This window comes from Plasmodium inui (genome assembly GCF_000524495.1).
Source record: "Plasmodium inui San Antonio 1 unplaced genomic scaffold supercont1.3, whole genome shotgun sequence".
NCBI lineage: Eukaryota > Apicomplexa > Aconoidasida > Haemosporida > Plasmodiidae > Plasmodium > Plasmodium inui.
In genome coordinates this window covers 61,014-83,340 of record NW_008481837.1, presented here as the reverse complement: position 1 = coordinate 83,340, position 22,327 = coordinate 61,014, and the positions used below count along the sequence as shown (strand labels likewise).

General features: G+C 46.9%; 9 protein-coding genes across 9 annotated transcripts in view; 6 read left to right on the top strand and 3 right to left on the bottom strand.

The window, feature by feature from the left end:
• Nucleotides 1-80: 80 nt before the first annotated feature.
• On the bottom strand, nucleotides 81-918 carry C922_00846 (hypothetical protein; the record flags this gene model as incomplete). Its single annotated transcript, XM_008816458.1, has 4 exons — nucleotides 81-134; nucleotides 348-411; nucleotides 633-688; nucleotides 862-918. The coding sequence occupies 4 exons, from the start codon at nucleotides 916-918 to the stop codon at nucleotides 81-83; spliced, it is 231 nt and encodes a 76-aa protein (XP_008814680.1).
• Nucleotides 919-3,425: 2,507 nt separating this feature from the next.
• On the top strand, nucleotides 3,426-5,439 carry C922_00845 (hypothetical protein; the record flags this gene model as incomplete). Its single annotated transcript, XM_008816457.1, has 6 exons — nucleotides 3,426-3,457; nucleotides 3,688-3,783; nucleotides 4,013-4,122; nucleotides 4,420-4,470; nucleotides 4,721-4,751; nucleotides 5,391-5,439. The coding sequence occupies 6 exons, from the start codon at nucleotides 3,426-3,428 to the stop codon at nucleotides 5,437-5,439; spliced, it is 369 nt and encodes a 122-aa protein (XP_008814679.1).
• Nucleotides 5,440-7,130: 1,691 nt separating this feature from the next.
• Nucleotides 7,131-9,263, bottom strand: C922_00844 (hypothetical protein; the record flags this gene model as incomplete). The annotated part of the gene is made up of 1 exon (XM_008816456.1): nucleotides 7,131-9,263. One exon carries the CDS (start codon nucleotides 9,261-9,263, stop codon nucleotides 7,131-7,133), a length of 2,133 nt encoding a protein of 710 aa, XP_008814678.1.
• Nucleotides 9,264-10,768: 1,505 nt separating this feature from the next.
• C922_00843 (hypothetical protein) lies at nucleotides 10,769-12,531 on the top strand (the record flags this gene model as incomplete). The annotated part of the gene is made up of 3 exons (XM_008816455.1): nucleotides 10,769-10,878; nucleotides 11,053-11,200; nucleotides 11,326-12,531. 3 exons carry the CDS (start codon nucleotides 10,769-10,771, stop codon nucleotides 12,529-12,531), a joined length of 1,464 nt encoding a protein of 487 aa, XP_008814677.1.
• Nucleotides 12,532-13,742: 1,211 nt separating this feature from the next.
• On the top strand, nucleotides 13,743-14,798 carry C922_00842 (hypothetical protein; the record flags this gene model as incomplete). Its single annotated transcript, XM_008816454.1, has 1 exon — nucleotides 13,743-14,798. One exon carries the CDS (start codon nucleotides 13,743-13,745, stop codon nucleotides 14,796-14,798), a length of 1,056 nt encoding a protein of 351 aa, XP_008814676.1.
• Nucleotides 14,799-15,632: 834 nt separating this feature from the next.
• On the top strand, nucleotides 15,633-17,036 carry C922_00841 (hypothetical protein; the record flags this gene model as incomplete). Its single annotated transcript, XM_008816453.1, has 1 exon — nucleotides 15,633-17,036. The coding sequence occupies one exon, from the start codon at nucleotides 15,633-15,635 to the stop codon at nucleotides 17,034-17,036; it is 1,404 nt and encodes a 467-aa protein (XP_008814675.1).
• Nucleotides 17,037-17,884: 848 nt separating this feature from the next.
• On the top strand, nucleotides 17,885-18,250 carry C922_00840 (hypothetical protein; the record flags this gene model as incomplete). The annotated part of the gene is made up of 1 exon (XM_008816452.1): nucleotides 17,885-18,250. The coding sequence occupies one exon, from the start codon at nucleotides 17,885-17,887 to the stop codon at nucleotides 18,248-18,250; it is 366 nt and encodes a 121-aa protein (XP_008814674.1).
• Nucleotides 18,251-18,676: 426 nt separating this feature from the next.
• On the bottom strand, nucleotides 18,677-20,071 carry C922_00839 (hypothetical protein; the record flags this gene model as incomplete). The annotated part of the gene is made up of 2 exons (XM_008816451.1): nucleotides 18,677-19,372; nucleotides 19,853-20,071. The coding sequence occupies 2 exons, from the start codon at nucleotides 20,069-20,071 to the stop codon at nucleotides 18,677-18,679; spliced, it is 915 nt and encodes a 304-aa protein (XP_008814673.1).
• A 919-nt stretch (nucleotides 20,072-20,990) lies between these two features.
• The window catches only part of C922_00838 (hypothetical protein), a gene marked incomplete at both ends in the record, with an annotated part of 9,936 nt that continues 8,599 nt past the window's right edge, over nucleotides 20,991-22,327 (top strand). The window contains one exon of the mRNA XM_008816450.1: nucleotides 20,991-22,299. Coding sequence (XP_008814672.1) covers nucleotides 20,991-22,299 — 1,309 coding nt within the window. The remainder of the gene's footprint in view (nucleotides 22,300-22,327) is intronic.

Sequence of the window (22,327 nt, the reverse complement as noted above, 5' to 3'; positions counted from 1 at the left end):
AATGGAACAAAAAAAAAAAAGATGAAGAGATTAGCTCTCCAATCCGATCGACGATTAGATTGACGATCCGCTGGACGTTTTCATTTCTGGTTGCTCGAGGTGTTGATTTTGGAGTACAGCAGCGAGTCCTTCGTCTGTAGGGGGGGAATAAAAAAAAAGAAATAAAATAAAAATAAATAAAAAAAAATATAGCAAAACAAAACAAAATAATCACACTCATGAACACAAAGGAGATAGGTAAACATATCGCCGTGACCCCCGCATGGACGAACGGCGGGGTGACTACCCCCCTTCATCACTCGGGGTGCACACATCACTCGCAAGTGCTCTCTTCTTCCGCTCCATACGTTGGCGATTTGGAAGGTGGCGTAGGTCCCCAGGATAAATGCCGTGATTAGCGTCAGTACGATCCTGTCCGTTGGGCAAGGGGGTCAAAAGAGAAAAAAAAAAAAAAAAAAAAATAAGCACAGTGGAAAAGTGAGCAACAATGTATACAGTGTCCGCTCGTTGGTTGGTTTTCTATTGATGGGAGGGGCCCCTCCCCTGGTAATACCCAAACCGGTGGATAGACCACAAACAACAGAAGTTTCGATCGAGGGCCCACTCCGATACAGACAGAGCTGTGTGCTTACCACAAAGTCACATGGAACTGAACGTTCGTCTGATTCTCATCGTACACTACGCCCGTCTGTTAAGAGGAAAAAAAAAAAAAGGGGGGGAAACAGAATGAAGAGGGAGTTCCCCACTGTGTCGTAACTTCTTTCCCATCACGATGTTTGCAATTCTGTCATATTGCTCGTTCAAGCGTTTGTTTCCCTTTGGGTCACATCACGAACAGGGTTGATCCCTTCGTGGCCTTACCTGTGCTGCGGCAAAGTACAGGCTGAGCACAGCGCTTAAAAGGGCAAAAAGCTTCATTTTCCACCGTTAGGCAAAATAAAAAAGAATAACAAAAAGCGTGCTTGCTTCCCGCGCCGCGTACTCAGTGCGATTGTCTAGCTACTCCTGCGGATGTTTGCATTCCAGTGTAGAGGACGTGCGCCTTATAATGCTTCCTTTTCTTATCTTTCCTTCTCTGTTCCTTTTTGCTTATTCGTAGGGCTGGCGAAGTTGCGCGTAAATGCATCAATCCGTCAATGGGTTTGTTCCACTTATTTTGAGAAATTTGCCACTTCTTTATGTTTTTTTTTTTTTAAGATCATAATTTAGCTAGTTGTTCATAATTTTTTTTTTTTTTTTACATTAACGTATGTGCCACTTGTTATATATATTTTTTTTTTACATGCACAATGTGGCCAAGTTGTTAATACTTTTTTTTCTCCACGTGCGCATTTTGGCTAGTTGTTCTTCATACATATATATATATGCATATATATATATTTTTTCTTTTTTATTCTCCCCGTTTTTCGCCCTTTTGACTGCCTTGAAATCGAATATACGGGGGAAAAAAGAACTGGAAAAAAGAGTGCTCTCATCCGCTCGGCGCTGAGGTGGAACAAAACAAAATTGATCACTCTTCCAGCGGGTTTGTCTTCCGAGAGAGACATACAAATCACACGGATGAGTGGCCCCTTCTGGTAGGCGCGACAAATTAAGGCCATATTGAGTAAAGATTGAGTCAGAATTGTGGCTCCCCGTCGGTTGTGTGCAACGCGGAAGAGTCGCATCAGTGGGAAGAAAAAATGGACACGTGGTCTCCCACTTCATTCCGCCTCATAGGGGAAAAAAAACGAACAAACGGTTACCTTCGTGTATGACCAACTTGGCGTTGAAAACGATGTAGCTGTACCATTTTTCCTTCCTATCACGGTTGCCACTATGGGTAGGCCTTTTACAATTGTAAAAAACTCCATCGGAACTTACGCTATCCATTTGGATTCCCACCTCGGGATCAAAAGAAAAAAGGAAAATTGTAAAAAAAAAAAAAAAAAAAAGCAAAGACGAAAAAGGATCGAAGCCCGACGCTGTTACACTTTTCCCCCATTCGTATCGTCATCCGTAGGTGTGACAAAATGGATGTCTCAATGGAGACACTGCACGAACAGAACTGACATGATGGAGATCGTGTTATCGACTTGTCTTTTGGTGAGCTCCCCCCATTTGTAATCACCAGAGTATACCCGATTGGCGACGCAATGGGTGACCCTCAAGAGTTAGAAATTCTCCCCCACAACGCCGATAAAAAAAAAAAGAAGAAAAAAAAAAAAGAACTCATTCTCCCCGCTTAGCTTCCGGTTCACTTCGTCCTTTTCTGTGCTGACACGGATGGTCCCTGTGACGGGTGATAAATATGCACATGTGCCGTTTAGGGACCTCCCCTCCACCCAGAAGTGCGCTCGTCCGCTTATCCGCTCTTCCGCTTATCCGATCGTCCGATCGTCCGTTCGTTCTCCTGTTAACTAAACGCATAGGTTGTAGGTACCGACCCTACATTGGGGCTGGCTACAAAGGTGATGATGGTAGCGCCGAGAAGTTGCCATTTTTTTTGGCATGTCAGCGGGTGGATGCGACACATCGACTGGACCATGTGACGGGGCAGTGAATCCCTATGAGGAATAGCGTGGCGGTCGAGAGTGCTACAAACGTGTGTAAGTATAAGTGGAAAACGAGTAGGTGCTGCGTGATAAGCATGTGGAGATGAATGCATTGGCCAAAAACTTCGCATCAAGGAACAGCGAAGAGAAGAAAAAAGAAAAAGGGTAATGGGGCAAAATACATTATGTAAAACGCGGCCACTTCTTTTATGGTGAGCCTTTTCCTCACGTGCGTCGCTCCTCTAGTGAACTCCCCTCAGTTGTGCAAAAAAGAAAAAAAAAAAAAGATGCTTCCATCTCTCCGTGTGTTATGGGGGAAGAAGTGGTTCAGCACCTTGAGAAGAAGTCCCGAAAGATATCTTCCCGGGGGAGGAGTCCACTTGAACATACGGACGGGAGATGTGCCTATGTCCGCGGGGCGCACGAGGATATAACCGGGATTCAAGCCCACGTGGCCTCCTCTACAACGTTGTGGCGTAAAAAGGGCGTCACATGGTGTCAAGGGGCAGCGCATACGTTTCGAGGGAGGACTACTGCTAACATTGCTGGGCTCGAAAAAAAAAATAAAATAAAATAAAAAAAAATAAATAAAATACTTCAAGCTGCACTGAACCGCGTTACCCTTAAATTGTACCAAATTGAAATCAGCTAAAATGAGCTAAAATAAGCTAAATTCAGCAACGGGGTAAAGGAGCCAAGTGGCCAAAGCTATCTTAGTAAGTTTACCAATCGAGTGAACCACCGAAAAGGAACAAACCGTCAACAGGGAAGAAGTGTACATCCAAAGGCCAAACGAGCGAATGCTCATCTTTACGCCGCCTTCAGGAGAAGGAGAGACTCTCCCCTACCACAGTGTGCCAGCAGAGGCTTGGCAAATGAACGACGCACAAAATGAAGTACTCAGCTTTTAGGACCTCCATGAGGTAGGACTCATCTATCGATGATATCTTCACATGGAAGAAAAAAAAAGAAAAAAAAGGAGGAAGCAGGTTGACTGAAGCGCCTTCGCCAGATCTGTTTTTTACACAATTGTGTTTCGCCACGGGGGTAGAGAAAGCAGTTTGCTCTGTCCCCCCCGCTACATGTTTTTTACGCTGCCGCTGCTCTGATGCCTGTATACCGATGTCGCGTCCCCCTACCATGGCCCCCGCAGGTTTGCTGCCAAATTCTGCGGCAACAACAACTACAAGCTCTACCTGAACAGCGTGCCTCAGTTTTCCACCTTCGCCTATGGGAAGCATCTAAAAACGTGAGCCCATCTGGAGAGGATGCGCAAATTGAAAGCGTGTGCATAGCTACGCCCTACACAGAGATGCTGACCTTGTTTGCTCATTACACGGAGATTCTCACTCCGTTTGCTCATTACACGGAGATGCTCACTTCGTTTGCTCATTACACGGAGATGCTCACTTCGTTTGTTCATTACATAGAGAGGCTCACTCTGTTTTACTCATCTTTGTATCTCCACCCCAACGCAGCAACCCCCTCACGAACAGACTTGACGATCTGCTAAAGCGGAACTCCACGCTGATCAGCGCAATTAGCATTAACGGACTGGATGACTTAATCACGCAGTCGTCGAAAATTGGTGAGTCTTTCTTGCATGACCTTATTCGGCAAAACGGTCAGTCGGCCATGCTTGTCACCCTACTACGGAGGTATAGTATACCCTTTTGCGAAAGTGGCGTGAAAGGCGCGACTGTCTCCAGTGAACAGTGCACATACATACAGACATGTATATGAGCGTATCAGCGTATGACGGTATAAGTGTGCACATGTGCGTATGTGTGTTAATGGATGGACCCCTTGAACTGTTCCCACCTTCCTTCTCCCACTTTCATTCATCACTTTCCTTCTCCCACCCCACCCCCCTTCACACCGACAGAATCGATTTCAATGGCAGATTGGCTACTCAACTTAGTGGAAGAATATCAATGTATGATAAAATTACACCAGTACGAAAAAAAAAAAAAAAAAAAAAAAAGGCTTGCTTCGATGTGCAGGCGAAAAGAGCAACGGAGAGTACACGTGAGAGAGAATGAGGCAGAGAGCGACCCGAGGAGCGTGCCCACATGCGCAACCCCATCGATGCGCCCCTCTCCACGCACCCACCTGAGCGACTGCTTCACTCTCACGGTTATTCCCCCGTCTCGTTTGTGTTTTTTTTTTTTTCCTCCCTTCTTCAGCCCAAGACAGATGTATACATTTTATGAACACGTGCATGCGAAATGTGTTATGAGTTGTATGTTCTGTATCTTCCATATGCTCTGTATCTTCTGTCTGTGAGGGGAGGGGCAACTTCTTTTGTTTTTTTTTCTTTTCCTTATACGTATCCGTTTGGTGAAAACATTCGCCCCGATTGTCTGTTTTATTTCATCACTGCACTACCAGAGAGAGCATTTTTCTTTTTCATGCGACCGTTTCGTAGTTGGCTTGTTGATGCTTCCCTCGTGCGTTCGCCCCGATTACGCAGGCAGCAAAGCTGAATTGGCCTCTAGGCACGCCACTAACGAAGCCGCTAATCAGTCCGCCTGCTGCAGTACTGTTTTTGCCCATACAAGGTGTTGTGCCCCTTGTGAGACATCTTCTATGTACGTGTTTACACGCTTCCGTGTGCTGCCTTGCGTTTCGTTTCGTTACTTTGCGTTGCTTCCAGTTTTGTGAACCTACCAGTAGAGTCAATTGAGTTGGTGGGGTAGGGGGGGCAAGGAACTCCACGCTCGTATCCCACGTCGTTGCACCACGCGTGAAGCGGCTCCCCCGACGCTCTACTATGCATGCCTCCGCCGCTATTCATGCCTCCTCTGCTATGCACTTCTCACCCTTCCCCCCCCCCTTTCACCCCCCACTTGGTAGTAATTCTATCACGTGTAAATATGACCACAATAAGGTTAGCACTTTTTAAGGCACGTCGGAATGAACCAACGGGGAGGTGTCCCCCTTGCGGGAGTATCACTGCGATCAGTGCGATCTGTCCGATCAGTGGGTCCTCTCCATTTTGTCCCCATCCATCTGTTCCGTCCAACTTTTCACTATGACCTTGTGTCTTTTCCATATCATGCCATTTTTTATTTCCCATCATCAGCAAATGTATGAGTGGGTGCACGTGTGGACACGCACCTCCGAACGCAACTTCGTACACATTAAGTGTGTGCACAATCAGGGGAGTCACCTCCTCCCATTCCCCCAAATGCAATATATCAGTCCATCTTTAACATATCTTTTTTCTTTTTTTCCATTCTGTGTAAATATATGTGCTACTGAAGCAGTTGGTTTTCCATTAGGAGCATTAATGAGTTGCCAATATGACCTTTCTACATGAGCGGAGAGAATACAGTGAATTGTCCTCACAAGATTGTTTCCGGAAAGATTAAGAGGGAAAGCAAACTGCCAGAGTCAGTGTGCCAGCCACGTTCGGGTAAATTTTTCAACCTCGCGTCAGCATTGTAGCAGCGTCTCTCCAGCTTCACGTGTAATCTTAATTTTGTATTGGTTAACTCTATTTCCGTTTTCTTTCCCTCTTTTTTTTGCCATGTCCTAGTGGGAGTGTCACCCCTCAACTACCCCTGAGTAACGTCGAAGCAGATAGCAGAGGGGGAACGACCACATGTGTGTATGTTGTGGGGAGCATTCCTAACTGTGTGCGTGCCACATTTGCGTAGGGGTAGCCGTGAGACGGGGAGAGTGCCCAAGTAGCTCAGGCAACCAAAGCGCGTCGGCATATATTATATATATGTGTACATGTGTATCCATGTGCATATGTTTCTTTTTTTTCCCCTTCCGGTAGGCCATTTTTTACAAGAAATTTGGTTGTGACCGTGCCGTAGCACCTACACATCACAGTGTCCTCTGCGCACACGTGTGAACAGTCGTTCGGGCAGTTGTCTTTGCAGTTTGCAGCCTGTAGACCTTTCGCATCATTCTTTCACCATTTTCTCACCATTTTCTCACCATTTTCTCACCATTTTTGCACCATTTTCGCATCCATTTGGTAATAAATTGCCTGTAGACTTTGCACCTCCCCTACCCCCGTGCGAGTACCATTTTAACCCCTTCTGTTTTTTTTTTAAATACAACTCGAACTGCACCTCCCCCAAGCGAGGAGTCCAAAGCGGCCTCGAACAGGGAGGACCCTCGTCTGGGGCCACAAAAGGGTGCGAATTAAAGGCATACGACAATTGAACCACGCAGTGGAAGCGGCCCGCCCAAAGGGACGGACGGATTGCCCCCGCAGGTGGGCATAAAAGTTAGCATAAAAGTTAGCATAAAAGTTAGCGTAAATGTTAGCGTAAAAGTCAACGCAAATGTTAGCGGCAAAGGCTTTTATGAAGGGTGGCGTAAAACTCGGTGGAAACAGTTTGCAAACAAATAGGCGCTGCAAGTTGGCTGAAAAAACGAAGCCAATTTCTTTGCAGGAAATGGACACGCAGAGAAATTTCAAAATGGCTAGCTGCCTTAACAGGCAATATTTTTTTTTTTCTTGAAAATTTGCGAACTTTTTCTAATTTGGCTAACTTTTGCCTAGCCATTTGTGACTTTTTTTTTTTTTTTTTTTCCTAGTCGTTATTTCCCCTTCGGGGGGTGTGAAGCAGGGGCTCAGCGCCTAGAGGTCTTACCTATGGACCTCTTGCCCGAAAACAAGTGTCGTGGCTTCTTCGCGGGGATGGAGCGGTCCGCCTCCCCTTTCGTTCCCTTTTGGATCTTCCTGTACGCAGCTTTGTTCAGCTTGTACGCCTTTCTCCTCTGCAACTCAGTGGATGTGCTCTGGAAAATCTTGGACTTCTTCGTTGGGTCTCCATAGACTTTATCCTTAATTTGCTTCTTCTTGAAAATGTCCTTTTTCACTTTCTCCACGTTTAGGAGGGTTTTCGAAGATCTCTTGGACGTGCCATTATTCCTTGCTGCTCCCTTTAGTGTGCCCTTTCTTCTGGCCCGCTCGGTCATACTCCTGAGTATCTTTTCCTTGTCCAATTTCAGGCTATCCAATTTTTTGCCCATCTCTTCAATAGTTTTGTTTTTTTTATGATACAGTGGTTGCTTCTCCTCATTTAATTTGGCACTGAGTTTGAGTCCCTTTAGTCTTAGAGCCATGCGCTCCAAAATCCTTTTCGTCTTAAACCACATGGGATCGATCTCTGCGTCTTGATCGAACATTTCCTGCTCTTCCTTTTCCAACTCGAGTAATTTCTGTTCTATGTCCAAGTCTACAAAATCGCTGATATTTTTTCCATTGTATATTTCGGGGATCACATCATATTTGTGCTCCTCCTTTATGTCGTACACGCTTCTGACATCGACAGAGTAGACCCCCGCGCCTCCGCGCTCGTTTTGCAGATCGATTTGCAGGACGCGGTCGTCTTTGCGGTTGCTCAGGTAACTCTGCCTGGACTTGTTCTTCTTCTTCAGCTTCGCTTCGCGCATCGTGAGGGGGGTGCTCTCGTTAGCGGCGCTCTGGTCGGCGATGGTATTGCCGTCCACGTCAACCACTTTCGCGGCGTCTGCCATGTTACCCTCGCTTGTAGCCACTGCAGCTGTGCCCTGTTTTTCCTCCCCCCGCTGCCTCCTCTCCTGGCGTTCCCGGATGACGGACTCCGGAATGAAAGGCGCGCGCTGCTCGTTGACCCTGCGCTCACGCAACTTGGCGTTGAGTAAATTTTCACGATCCAGCTGGAACTCAGCAGCCTGGTCACTTTTCAGCATATCGCAAGCAACCCCTTTTGCTTCCTCCACCCCTACCCCAGTGAGTGTACTGAAGGAGCAAAACTTCACGGGCACCTTCGAATCATCGATAATCTGTTTGATGAGCATTTTATTATCGACAGAAAGACCATCCAGATTCGTCTTGTCTATTTTGTTGAACCCGATTACGACTGACTTGTTCCGAAAGAGAGTCCTAATTGAGTGAAAAAGATTGACCTGTTCCCTAATGGACATACCGCATTCCTCACTTATGTCGATAATAAAAAGGATAACTCCGTTAATGTGAGCCAGTGCAGTGATGGTCGTCATCTCGATGGTATTTCTATTTTCCAAAGATCGGTCAAGCAATCCTGGTGTGTCGATAACTTGGAATCGGTTCAGGTTATAATCAAAATGGCCGACATACAAATTGGTCGTGGTGAAGGAATAAGGCTGGACCTCCACATTAGCTCGAGAGACGATATTAATAAATGAAGACTTTCCCACATTCGGAGCACCAGCTAGGAGAATGGTCTTCTTATGAGGGTTTATGGATGGGAGCCGGGTTAAGTTCTGTCTCACTTCTTCCAGGTAAACTAAACTGGGCTGTAATTTTTTCACCATTTTACACATACGTCCTAGCGCACTGATTTTTAGCATCTTGCATTTGTACAGAGATGAACTGAACTTCAATAATTTGATATAGTCCTGGCAGATGCGCTTTACTGATTTTACTACATAGCTGCATTGTCCCAGGGCCAACTTGTAGTGATCCCTATCGTACAGGATGTTTGCCAGGTCGGAGTAGAACGGATGGATATCGTCCAATTTGGGGAAATCATTTATTGTGGTCTGCAATTTCTCTCGGAAGAGCTCTTGGCACATTTTAACCTTCCTCATGTAGAAGTTTCTAATTCTGGTTATTTTGAATCCCTTGTGTATTTCTGTCGGTGTTTTCCTCTGCGTCCTTGAGAGCACCACGTCTACCAGCTCCTTCGCGTTCACCACCGGCTTGATGTCCTTGAATCGGTACAGGCTGGATTCCTTCATTTTGTGGGTGAAGCGAACAGCGGTAACGGGGCGAAGCGGTAGAGTGAACAGCGAAGCGGTGGAGAATAAAAGAAAAAAGGAAAAAAAAAGTCAAATAATACAATAGTCAGGCGAAGTTGCAACTGGAGAGGGGCTTTTCCTCCCTTTTCCTAGTTGCGAGCAGAAGGAGAAGCTGTAAAATCGCTGAACGGTTTGCCTTAGCGGTTTGCTTAGTGGTTTTCCCTAACGGTTCGCTTAACGGCTCGCTTAACCGCTCGAGTGATCATCTGGGCATGCTCCTCTTCTTCGATTGCGTGAAGAGCGTAAAAGGAAAAGTGAAATGTTGCCTTTCTCCACTGCAAAGCGGGTAGAATTAAAGAAAAGAAAAAAAGGGGAAAGGATTACATATGAAATCCCTACGACAATGCTGCGCTGGAGGCACCAACGTTGTATGCACTGTATGAACGTGCCATATGAACGGACGGACTGCGCAAGGACATGCGGCCTAGAGGATAATCGATCGCACAAACTTGCGACGTTCTTTCTGCTTCCCATTCCCCAATTGTCATGCAAAATTATATCTAAATATATGTGCCTTGGGGGGAAAACAAGGATGGGACCGTCTCAGTGCGGCAGGAATGGGTTGACCAATGATGAAAAAAGTTACGCGGCGGAGGAAAGGAAAAAAAAAAAAGAAAAAAAAAAGGTGAAGAAGAGATGATACCTTTTTCCACCCTCAAAGTGATCCCTGATCGTGTCTCATCTTTGGAGTGATTTCCCCCTTTCTACGTAATGCGCCAAACTTTGGGTGGAGGAGGGCGCATTTTTTGCCACCTCGAGGCGGGATCGAATTCGCGATGTAGGCGGCCCCCTCAAGAGCAAAACAGCACGTGTCGTGTCACGTTACATATATACATAAGTTTCATAGTCTCACTACGCATGCACGTTTTTTTTTTTTTTTTTCTTCCCCACGATGGAGAAGCAATCGGAGTGGAAAATAAAAGGAAGCTCGTCAAAGCAGGATGCAAATTGAAGAACCAAAAGAACACTAAAAATGTGACAACACAAGCGCAACACGGTTAATGTACTGGATTAACTAAGCAAATTTACCCGTAAGTGAAAAGGGCGGCCAGAATTGCGCGGGAAAAAATAATATAGAGTAAGGACCCGACCAATTAGCCTACCAACCAGTGAGTAGTCCTTTTTTGCAACTGTAAAATTGTTCAGAAAAACGAACGTCTGGGGATCCTCCACTTTTGGGGAAGCCACAGCCCACGAGAGGGAGGCAGCTATGCATATGTATGTGAGCAGAACAGGCAATTCTTACAAAAAAAAAAAAAAAAACTTAACCGCGAAAGTGTGGTAAACTATTATACATGTTGCTGAGTTTTTTTTTTTGTTCTGCATTTTTGAAAGAGCATATATTTTACCGCCACCGTTACGACATGGTTGCAAGGTTGGCAGCTTGAGGGATGTCCCTTCGTTCCGCCCATTTTCCGTTTTTTTTCCTACCTGAGTTTCCTCGCATGAAGAATGCTGGTGAAGGAAACGCGGAGGAAGACGAAGCCGTTAGAAGGGCGCAAAAAAAGGAGGAGGAGTTCTCCTTCGTAGCTACCCGTTTGGGACCATCCCATTTGTAATTCCTTCCTCTTGAGTACTTTTTGATGACTTCTTGATGTTTTTTTTTTTTTTTTTTCCTTCTACCCCGCGAATCCCCCCCCCATTGCTACTTAGCCGAATGAACCTACCCCTTTCTTCGCCCTCACTATAACCCCTTTCATGTCGCTCCGTGGCACCTTCACCTCCGAAGGGAGACACGCACGGCCAAAAGGGGAGGAAGCAACAAGAAAAGGGAGCAACAAGAAAAGAAAGCCTGCCTGGCTAGTGCCGATATGCTAAACACCCCCCTGTGTAGGTACCCACCTGTGCAGCCCTCCACCTCGAAAAACGCAGCTGGCGTATGGGACAAAACAATCGGTGATATGAGGCTACCTCGGAAGAGGCGAAAATGAAGATCGGCCACTTTTCCTTCGTTCGTCTTGTCCTGTTGCAGAGTCTCTTAGTGCAACGTCTCCCCGTGCAGAAGCAGCAGCAGAGGTTCATCCAAGCACGAGACAACCCCGAAGAAGGGATTCCTCCCCCCCAGAACGCCTTCGCTCAGTTGGCGAACCAGATGAAAGGGACATGTGACTTTTCGAAAGCGCCTTTAAATGTGTCCATTAGTGAGAATGAGATAGTGGCTCTGCTGAGTGGGGCGGAGATGCCTGGGGGTGTTTCCCCTGTTGATGGTGCCTCTGGTGGAGTTACCCCCCCCGGTGACAGTCGCGATGACCGTCGCGATGACCGTCGCGATGGAGGAGTGCGACACTGTGTGCAGTTTACTAAAGGATTCGACGTGCTGACGTTTGTGTGCCCCAAGAAGAACACGGAGGACTACCTCGGAGTGGAAATCAGACCGATGAACTGCTTCGAGACAGTCCGGCTGCCAAACGGGAATAGCAAAAAATTGAGTGACGTGTTAAAAGGGGTCCAGTTGGAAAATCGAGACATCGATTCGCTAAGCATCAGGAAGGTTTTCATCCCACCGACTATTTGGCTAAATGTTATTTTTGAGTGCACGTGTGATAACAGCTTGACGTTTCGGAACAACAGGATGGGTGCCAGGGGTATCATGCGCGTGCACCTTAGGAAAAATATCGTCTTTGGTTGTGACTTCGACCATACGGCGGGTGGGGAACCCCTAACCGATGTACGGGGCGACGTCCTTGCTACCGACGACACTACAGAAGGGGACCCCGGCGATTGGGCCTTCTGGCGCAATTCCGGCCTTAGTGCAGAGCAACTCTCGTGGAGAAATCAAACGGCCTTTTCGCAGTTCTACACCCCCGGACAGGTAGACGACGCCAAGGACAAGGGCATCGTCTGCAACGTGAAGATAACGAAGGAGGAAGTATACTTAGGGTTGGTATGCCCCCCCGGTTATGAGATGTACCCCTCTAATTGTTTCGAGAGTGTTCTCTATAACGATAGCATCGTAAGGATGAGCGAGATGATTAAGCATCGTGTTACCTTTCATATGGATAGGAACCGGAGGATGTCCTTTGCTACTTTTACTCTTCACAGAAATGAGAACCCCCCTGGGTTCAGTTGCCTCTGTCTTCGCCTGGATGCCCCCGAGGCGCCTCCCCTCCAGGCAAACTTTCTCTATGAAAATTACCAATCCTTTGCCTTTCACTTCGGTTTGCTGTACGTGCTGGTTGTACCTCTGCTTCTAGCGCTTTGCCTGTGAGGAGCGCGGTGTGGAAGGCGGCGCAGTGGAGACGTAAGGCGGTTAGCCTGCATGCGTAACTATCCATTTAACAGCGCGTTGTAGTGTTAATCCTCACACAGGCCATTTTTTTTTTTTTTTTTTTTTTTTTTTTTTGTAAAACATCACTTCCAACCGTTTTGTACCGCTACGTAGCGCTGCATACCGATGCATACCGATGCATACCCCTTCGTGTTCGAATGACTCACTTATGGCTGCTTCCCTTTTTTTTCCTTTCCTTTTGCTAATGTAATGTCATTTTTATTGTCCCCCCCCCAACCTGTAGTACCGTATTAAAATAAACGCATTTGTTTTGGTAAGCGACTGCTGTTTGGTGTGAGGCGGCAGAATGGGAGAAGCGCGAGGAGTGCATCATGTCATGGTTGGCGTCGACCTATGCGCGATAAACTCTCCTCCAATGCACGCCCATAGCACGCCCATAGCACGCCCATAGCAAACCGTCAAGTAAAGATTGCTGGGGGATGGCACGTTGAAACGAGGCGACTCAATGGGGAATACTTTTTTTTTTTTTTTTTCCTCTTCGCAGTGTGCACAAAGGTGTTGGTGCATATGGAGCGTCGTCTGTGAAACGGGCAGAGCATCGCCGTGTGTAATTCGCCTCCCGGGATATTTGTCGCCCCGGGATAATTGCCACCCCATGATATTCTCTCCCCCGCGATATTTGCCGCCCTGCTCGTTTTGCACCCCCTTGCAAGCGCAGATCAGCGCCGATATGTTACCTGTTGCTGCGCGCGTCGCAATATGCATCTCCGCTGACTGCCCTAGGGGGGGGTGCTCCCCCCCCACCCCCTCCCTTGGTATGCGTATTTTTCCAGAAAAATTTTCCTCCATTTAGTGACAGGTGAAAAGGGAAGTACAAACGAATGAATACCTAATGAATACGCACAAGCGCATGCGTGTTCGGTAAGCCCCCGCGAAGTGTAACACGGCGCACTACCGGAAGAGACAGACAGAGATGGCATTGGAATTTTCGCCCCCTCTCACGCATCGCACGGGGAGCACGGGCACGTAGCCTCGGACCGCTTCTTACGCTTTCATACCGCTTCTTACGCTTTCATACCGCTTCTTACCCCTTCTTATCCCTTCTTACCTCTTCTTATCTCTTCTTACCCCTTCATACCGCTTCTTCCCCCTTCATGCCGCTTCTTACCCCTTCATGCCTCTCCCCCCTCATGCGTTTTGTGAGGAACGCCTCCCTGTGGGGGCCGCTGCTCATCTGGTGGTTCTCCACCCCGGCGCTTGGATTCACACACACATGTGACTTCAACCACGAGATAAGTCTCGAATTTGGAAAAGGTCAAACGGCGAATAAGGAGAAGATATGCAGTCTAAAACCGGATGTGCTAGATAAAGTCGTCATAAAATGTGGGTCGGAAACACAAAACTACGAATTGCTTCCAGACAACTGCTTTGAAAATGTATATACGTCTAAATCGATAAATGCAAACGGACAGCAATTGGTGAAATATGTTCACGGAGCTGCCGCCATTATGAAGAGAAAACAAAAGAAATACAACTCAACAGAAAGGAAGAACTACGACGATGTATCCTTTCGTGTCCCACCAAATCTGGGCAACGAAGAGAAGGTAGTGTACTGCTTCTGCCAGAATAAAGCCAAAATTAGGGTCCGAAATAAGAAAGGAGGAGAAGAATACGATAAAGAGATTTTTAACATCGGAATCGTCGAAGTTATAATTCCACCCCTTCCGAAAAAAATCGACGGCTGTGACTTCACCGAAAATACATCGCCCTTGTTCACTAAGGGGTATAAATCAGACGCTAACCAGACCACTGAAAATAAAGACGATGTCATTTGTCGAATTAGAGCTAGGGAAGGGAAGTTTATTGGCTTTAAGTGCCCATCCAACTTTGCCATCGAACCTGAGGAATGCTTCATACAAGGATTTAACCTCACTGGAAAGAGGGAGCAACTTCAGTCCAAGCTTCCCCTCACAGATTTAGTCTTAGATCACTACAACAAGGTTTTTTATGCCCGTGCTCCCGAGACGATAAGGGAGAATATGCACTTCTTCTGTGCATGTGTTTTGGAGGGAAAGAGACTGGTTGCTGACTTTGAGTTTATTGCCACTCCAGATCATGGGAATCGTACGAGTGATGTAGATTACAATGGGCAATCTCCGATCCGCAATGGTGGGACGGCAGCAGCCATTGGCCACGGTCTGCTCCTCCTGCTTCTGCTCTCAGGAGTGCTCTACTTTATGGGGTAGTTCTCCCGCAGAGGAAGAGGCAGAGGAAGAGGCAGAGGAAGAAGCTGCCCAAACGATACTCCGACTAGCTGCTACCCCACCTTGAGGAATATACCCCTCGGGGGAGCAGGACCCGTTGCTCGAACATTTTTTTTTTTTTCTTTTTCCTTTATCCCCGTGACGATGCCAACTTTGTGCCCGCTTTAACTACCTTTTTCGATTTTTTTTTCTTTCTCTTTTAAACTTTCCTAATTTTTTGTGCCCTTTTAATTTGGCTACTTCTGCATTGCGGAGCAGATTGATCGAGCCTACCTTTTGCCGACTCCTCGGGGCACTTCCGCGGTGCATGGCCTAACAGGTGTTCAGTTCAGTTCAGTTGAGTATTTTCCACCCGTCGAAAATCGCCCCGTTGAGCTTCCTCCGGTTGAACCTCGTGCTGTCCGCTCCTTCCACTGCTGCCACTCCCACTTCCTCTACTCAACGCTGTTTCGTTTTTTCCCCTCCAGGAGTGTAAGGGCCAAAAGGATGCAACTCAGTAGAGAAAAGCAGGGGGAAGCCAAATTGAGTCCCCCCTCCGCGTTTCATCCGTATGAGAAGGCTAAGGCGCGCATAAGTCATAACGCTTTCATTACGGGGCAAGAGTTTTATCTGAGAAAGGGACATCCGTTGGGGGAGAAGCTGCGTGGGCGCAGTGGCTCGCGGGTCTCCTTAGCGGGAAGGCTCCCCCCAAAGGGAGGACCCCAATTGGAGTGTAGATTAGTAGAAGCGTAGAATAGTAGAGACGTAACAGTTTAACAGCCTTACTGCTTTACCGCCTTACCGCTCTACCGCTGCGCGCCTCCTCCCCCCCGCACGATGGATAGCGGGGCGTACACGAAGCCGCCCTGCGAGGAGTGCGGGGAGAAAAACGTGTGCATGATGAAACCCTCCAACAGGAAGAAGCTCTGTAGGGACTGCTTCACGAACGGCTTCGAAGAAGACGTGCATGCGACCATCCTAAAGAAAAACATGTTTCATGAGAAGGACAAAATCTGCATTGCCGTGTCGGGTGGAAAAGATTCTAGCGTCCTAGCACACGTACTTGTTCACATCAAAAAGAAGCACAACTACAAATGGGATCTATTCCTCTTGGCCATCGATGAGGGGATAAAAGGATACCGTGATGATTCACTAAAAATTGTATTTAAGCTTCAGGAAAAATACAATTTGCCTCTTAAAGTGTTAAAGTTCGAGGATATTTTCTCCTATACCATGGATACCGTTGTTAGTTTTATCGGGAAGAAGAACAACTGCACCGTTTGCGGTGTGTTTCGTAGACAGGCAATGGAGAGGGGTGCACTATTATTTAATGCGACCAAGCTAGTCACGGGGCATAATGCCGACGATTTGGCAGAGACGATTCTTATGAATATGTGCAGGGGCGACCTGGAGAAGCTGGCCAAGGGGGTGGACGCGATGGCGCCAATAAGGGGCGCCTGGGATGTGGGGAAGGAAGAAGTGGAGAAAGCAGAAGTGGAGAAAGCAGAAGTGGAGAAAGCAGAAGTGGAGAAAGCAGAAGTGGACAACGCAGAAGTGAACAACGCAGAAGTGGACAACGAAGAATTGGACAACGCAAACGTGACCCCATGCTGTGGCGGCGAGTGTGGGCAGAGGCCCCCAAGTGGAACGGACAATCCAGATGGACTAGTAGACGTTTCTCCTGCCACCCATGTGGAGTCCGCCCCACCCGAAGAGGAACATGCGTTTTTCCTGCCCCGACTGAAGCCCCTTATGTGGTGTTACGAGAAGGAAATCGTCCTGTACGCATTTTACAAAAACCTCGACTACTTCAGCACAGAGTGTACCTATTCGCCTAACTCATTCCGAGGAAACTTACGAAGCTTCATAAAGGAGCTGGAGATGATTAATCCGCAGTTCATACTTAACATTATTCACTCCTCCGAATTCTTTTATCACAACAGTAGCAGGAGGAAGGTGCTCCAGATGTGCGCGCGCTGTGGCGCGTACACGTCCAATCCGGTGTGCAAAGCGTGCCTTATCGTGGAGGGGCTGCGAAATTATAAAGACAACTCGTTTCTATACGCCAGTACGAAGAAGAAGAACAACAACAACAACAAGGGGGGAGAGAAGGGGGAGAGGCGCCGCATCCCCATACGGTACGACCCGGGCGGGGATGCGGAAGATGCCGCTGCACGTGTGGAAGGTGACAGGAGTGGTAGCAATGCCAATGTAAGGGGTGGTGTGGAGGCTCCTGCTTAAAATCAGGTGACACATAATTCACATCACTATCAAGCGCTAATCGCGCAGCTCATAAGTTTGTTTTTTCCTTTTTCTTGAGCCATTTGATAGGGTTAGGGATTTGTAACCCCTCCTGGCCCTCCCCACCATCTCTGAAGCCACTGCATAAGCGCCCCTCTCAGTGGCCTACGTTCGGGTTGCTCATTTGGGCATCTATGTTGAGTACGCCTCGTATGTTTTTATTTTTTACTTTCTATTTTTTATTTTTAATTTTTTGTATTTTTTATTTTTAATTTTTTGTATTTTGTATTTTTAATTTTTTGTTTTTTTTTTTTTTTTTGTTTTTTTATACTCCAGCTGCTGACTGTGGATTGCCCCTTTTGTTCCCTTTTTAATATTTGTCTTCGTCTATTCGCTGGAAGAAAACGTAGGCATATATCCAACTGGGGAAGCAGCGCATGTCAGTGGGGGTCCATTTGTGGAGAAGTGAAAGACTGCTCAGTAGTTATTTTATTTGCTCTCCTACAGCTTTGTCATTTTTTTTTTTTCCCAGCTAGCCAATTTAAAAATTGTTGTCCCTTCCCAATTCGCTGTAGAGACGGTTGTCTTGGTTGTCTCTCCCTCCCACAGGTGCAACTGCCGTTGGGCTTTATTTGGCGCGTCCGGTTGATCTGACCCCTCGCCTATATGTCGGAATGTTGACCAGTGGGCACCGGGAAGTAGTGATACCGGGCTGTAGTGATATCGCATTGTAGTGATATCGCATTGTAGTGATATCGCATTATAGTGATATCGCATTATAGTGATACCGCGTTGTAGTGTCACCGCGTAGTATCAAGGGCAATTCCGCCTTTTTCACACCCCCCAAAATGACAAAATCCCGCCATGGCACAAACATCGTGGAGGAAACGTACCTCTCCTCCCTCCGAAGGGTGCAGGAAAGCATAGAAAATAGAAGGCACAGCTTAAGAGAAGACAACAGCATACAACTCAGTTTCAAGGACTGCGATTACGCAATTAAAAAAAACACAAACGAAGTTGCTAAATTGATGAAGGATGCTAGTCACATGAGAGGAGCGGCGAGCACCAGCATAAGTGAGTATTACAGCTGGCTCATCAAATGCGATGGTTTTATTAAGAGCTTAACCTGCGAAGACATCAGTATGAAGATCAACGAGGTGTTTGATGGTGTCACTGCGGAGATAAACAGCCGGTGTAAGCCGGTTCTTCTGTAGGTCGCAAGTGATCACTGCGGTGTGCATCCCGGATGGGTTAATCATCGCTTGACTAATCCAACGGGGTCGTGAGAAGCTGCATGTAATGTTTTGTTGCTATACGGTGAGTTTGCCTCGCTAGTCCCTGTAGTTTTTTTTATTTTTTCTTCTTTTTCATCCTTTTATCCCACTCCAAGTGAACAAAACAAACGAAAAAAAAACGGCTAACAGAGCAGGTGTACATAGAAAGGTGATGGATGGGTCGCTCACCATGATGCCTCTCTTCCTTGGCACAGTCAAACGAACCAACGCGAAGTGGGAAAGCTACTCGGGAGGGCCATACAAGCGCACCGCGAGGAGGAAGACCCTACCACCCCCCACACACAAACGCAGACGAATACGCACACACCTCTTCCCCCTCTCAACACTAAGCACACTTGAAGGGCGCTACTTGTACATGTGGCGATAGACATCCAGGATGTACCTGCGACTGGCCGTGCTCCTCCTGAAGTTCTTCTGAGCCTCCATGGCGGGATACTTCTCCTTAAGGTGAATATAATTGGTTGTTATCACCTTGCTGTTGATAATTTTTTTATTAAAATATTCGTCAGCTAGCTGAAAAGTTTTAAAAAATTTTTTCAGCTCCCCATCGCTCAAGCATTCCTTCAATGTTGTCGCAACGGCATTTTTTATTTCATTTGGATAATTACTCACACCAATGCATAGCTGCAGAAAGTTGTTATTTAAGACGTTGTTAATTATGTTTGAATTCAAGAGGTTGTAAAAATCTGGGCCCAATTTTTCATAAATTTTGGTGTAGTTTTTGTATTTAAATTTGCCAATTGACCTGTACAAGTCAGGTAAAATTATGCACACATTTTTTAAATCTTCACAATTTAAATAAGTTAAGATATTTTTTATTACCAATCCACTGTTCTTTTCCAAGGAAGTTACTGGTTTGATTAACACGATGTTGTCCTTTTCGCAAATGAACGAGTTAACGTTACTGACGTGGAGCCACTCGTCCATGTTGTACCTTTGGCGCAAGTAATTCACGTACATTCTGGGGACGTCCCCTTTGCACTGATGGGACGCAACTCCCCTTTTTATTTCATTCCCCAGGGCGATTAAAATTTTGGATCTCTTGCTCATTTGGTGTTAAGTTCCGGTGAAGGTGGACTTACGCATGGGGGGAAAATCCTTTTTTTTGTGTGTGTTCTCCGTGTTTTGGAGGGGTTGCTCTACAATTCGTTCTGGTCCTTCTCTGCACAGGATTCATCGCTGTCATGCGAAGCGGCAAGTTATCTTTCCGCGGGTGGTACGTTTTATCACTTTGGCTAAGGTGAGCCTGGCGCGTAGTTCCCTACGGTGTTGCGGTGCAGCAGCCGATCGGAGGGAGGGATCCACAGTATGGAAGCCACATGGATCGTAGTAGCTGTGGTGACTGTGGTGGTCGTGGTGCCTCTGACGGATGTGCTTCCCCTAACCGCCCAGGCAGAGAAACAGCCCGGCGGTGACGAAGGGCAACCCAAGCAAGGACTTGAAAGAGAAGCCCCTCTTAAAGAGTATCATTTCAGTGAGGAAGGTGAAGAAAAAGGAGAGGACGTTGCACAGAGGCATTACCAAAGATATGTCGCCCTTCCGTAAGAGGTAATAATAAAGTGCAGACCCTGCTTGGTTAAATAAATATGGGACTACGACATACCGACTGTTCAGCATACCAATTGTGCCGCGAAAGAGACCTCTATGTTTTTCTTCTTCGCCTCTTGTGCATCCTCCTTTCATGAATGCATTTGTGCATCCCCAGAGAATTCCCACTACGAGGTAAAGGGCCAACTGCATGTTTTATGAAGGCATTCCGCAGCGGTGATGCGACGGTGACGCGATAATGACGCGATGGTGACGAGATGATGACGCGGTGATGGCTGCGTTTGACTAATCCACTCCTTTTGTGTGTATGGCCCTACGTTACAACATTTGGGGGGCCGCTTTCCGGGGAAACAATTAAAATGACTTAAAATGCATTCTTCGCCGCGGCCTTCTCCTTTTTGCCTGCACATGGTCATATTTTTTTGCAAACACGCCAGGGGAAAAAAAACGCAGTAAGGAAGAGCAAAAAAAAAAAAAAAGGAAACGTTGCCCCGTGGGTGTATCCTCCGGCTGAGCCGCTGCATTGCTGCGTTTTCGGTACATTTCGCATTTTTTTATTTTTCAATTTTTTCCCCCCTCCAGAGCGCCGCAAAAAATGCGCGAACGTATTCCGCCGAAGAGTTGTATTCCCTCGTGCATGCGCACACTGCACACTTGTGTTGGTTTGTTGGCTGTTAGTTGGGTGTTTTTTTTTTCTTTCTTTTTTCTTTTTTTCCATTTTATAATTAACGTGTTCGCCATTGTGTTCCAGTTTTTACAAATTTCAAATTTGATTATTTGGCTGTTTGTAAGTTGTCCATTGCCGCGGAGGGGGAAGCCGTGCGTGTTGTCTTTGCGGTCCGGCGGCGAGGTTAAATTGTGCCACCCGGATCGTGTAAGCCGTATCGTGTCAGCAAAGTCGCCCTCCCCCGCGGGAATCTTCACCCTTTTGCTTAGTGAGCAGGCATACGGTGCGCGGCGGGCAGGGAAGACGGCACAGTAGCCCCACATACGGTTAAGCGGCATAAGGTGTGGATAGCCTACCGCTCAGCTGAGGCAGCTCTCCGGTTGGCTCGTCTCCAGTTGGCTCCTCTCCGGTTGGCTTTTCTCTCATTGCTCTCCTCTGCCTAAGATGCTGCTGGATCTGTCAAAGTGCAACCTGAGGAGCCTGGAGGATTCTGACGTGATCCTAGAGAAGCTGATCGAGCAGAACGCAGACTACACGAGCGTAACCTATCTAGACGCATCCAACAATTCCATCCGATCGCTAAAAGGACTCAGATGTTTTGAAAATCTGAAGATCTTAAACATCTCACACAATTTTTTAACGTCCTTGGATGGAGATTTCATCCCTTCCTCGACTGAAAAGATAATAGCTCACCATAACGACCTAACGGATATATGTTTTAAGGGGGTGAAGAAGTTATCGGGGGGGAGTGAGAAGAAAAAGGTGCCAAGGGATTACATCGATCCGGGTGAAATAAACCATGTGGGTAAACATAACGGCGGTATAAACCCTACGAGGACCTCTTGCCCCGAAGACAAAGGAGAAGATTCACCCTATTCTTCCTACAATGATACGTATACAAATCACGTACTAAATGAAAAAGTGTTTTACACGAATAGAGACTTGCCGCTAAACAGGTTGGCATTCCTCGATGTGAGCTTCAACAAGATAAAGAAGCTGACAACCTTTGAGAGGTACCTGCACATAATCAATAAAAAGAATCGAGAGAGAAGCGTCGAAGGAGGGTACTCCGATGAAGGACACATAAAAGATTTTATCACAAATAAGACGGAGCAAGATGTTATGCTTCTTTTTTTTAACTCCCTGGATACTCTCTACCTTCGAGGGAATAAACTAACCAACTTAAAAGGATTGAGTGTGTTCAGAAATCTGAAGGTTCTGGATCTCCGTTCTAATCTCATTAACCACCCGGTGCAATTGTTTTACCTCCTCGATAACAAAAACTGGCTGAAGCAATACAATAAGAAGGCTTTGAGGAGGGAGGATGTGTCGTCTTCGTTCTCTCCCCCCACCTCTAGTCGATGTTATTCGTACTTCCTTTCCATTTTGCAGAGGTACAGAAATTTGAAGTGCCTACAGAATGTATTCCTGCGGGGGAACCAGCATGTGGTCAGACCCAAGCATCTCTTCCTCAGCGTCTGCGATGTGCTCAGGTGCGCCAACACGCGAGGGCGGTTCACCACGGACGTCGCCGTGGGGGGGGAGCGTGAAGGGGATGCCTTAGCGGAGGAAGATGAATTGGGTGACGAAGTGGAGGAAGATGAATTGGATGACAAAGCGGATGCGGTAAGTGAAGAAGATGAATTGGGTGACGAAGCGGATGTGTTAGGTGAAGAAGATGAATTGGGTGACGAAGCGGAGGAAGATGAATTGGATGACAAAGCGGATGTGTTAGGTGAAGAAGATGAATTGGGTGACGAAGCGGAGGAAGATGAATTGGA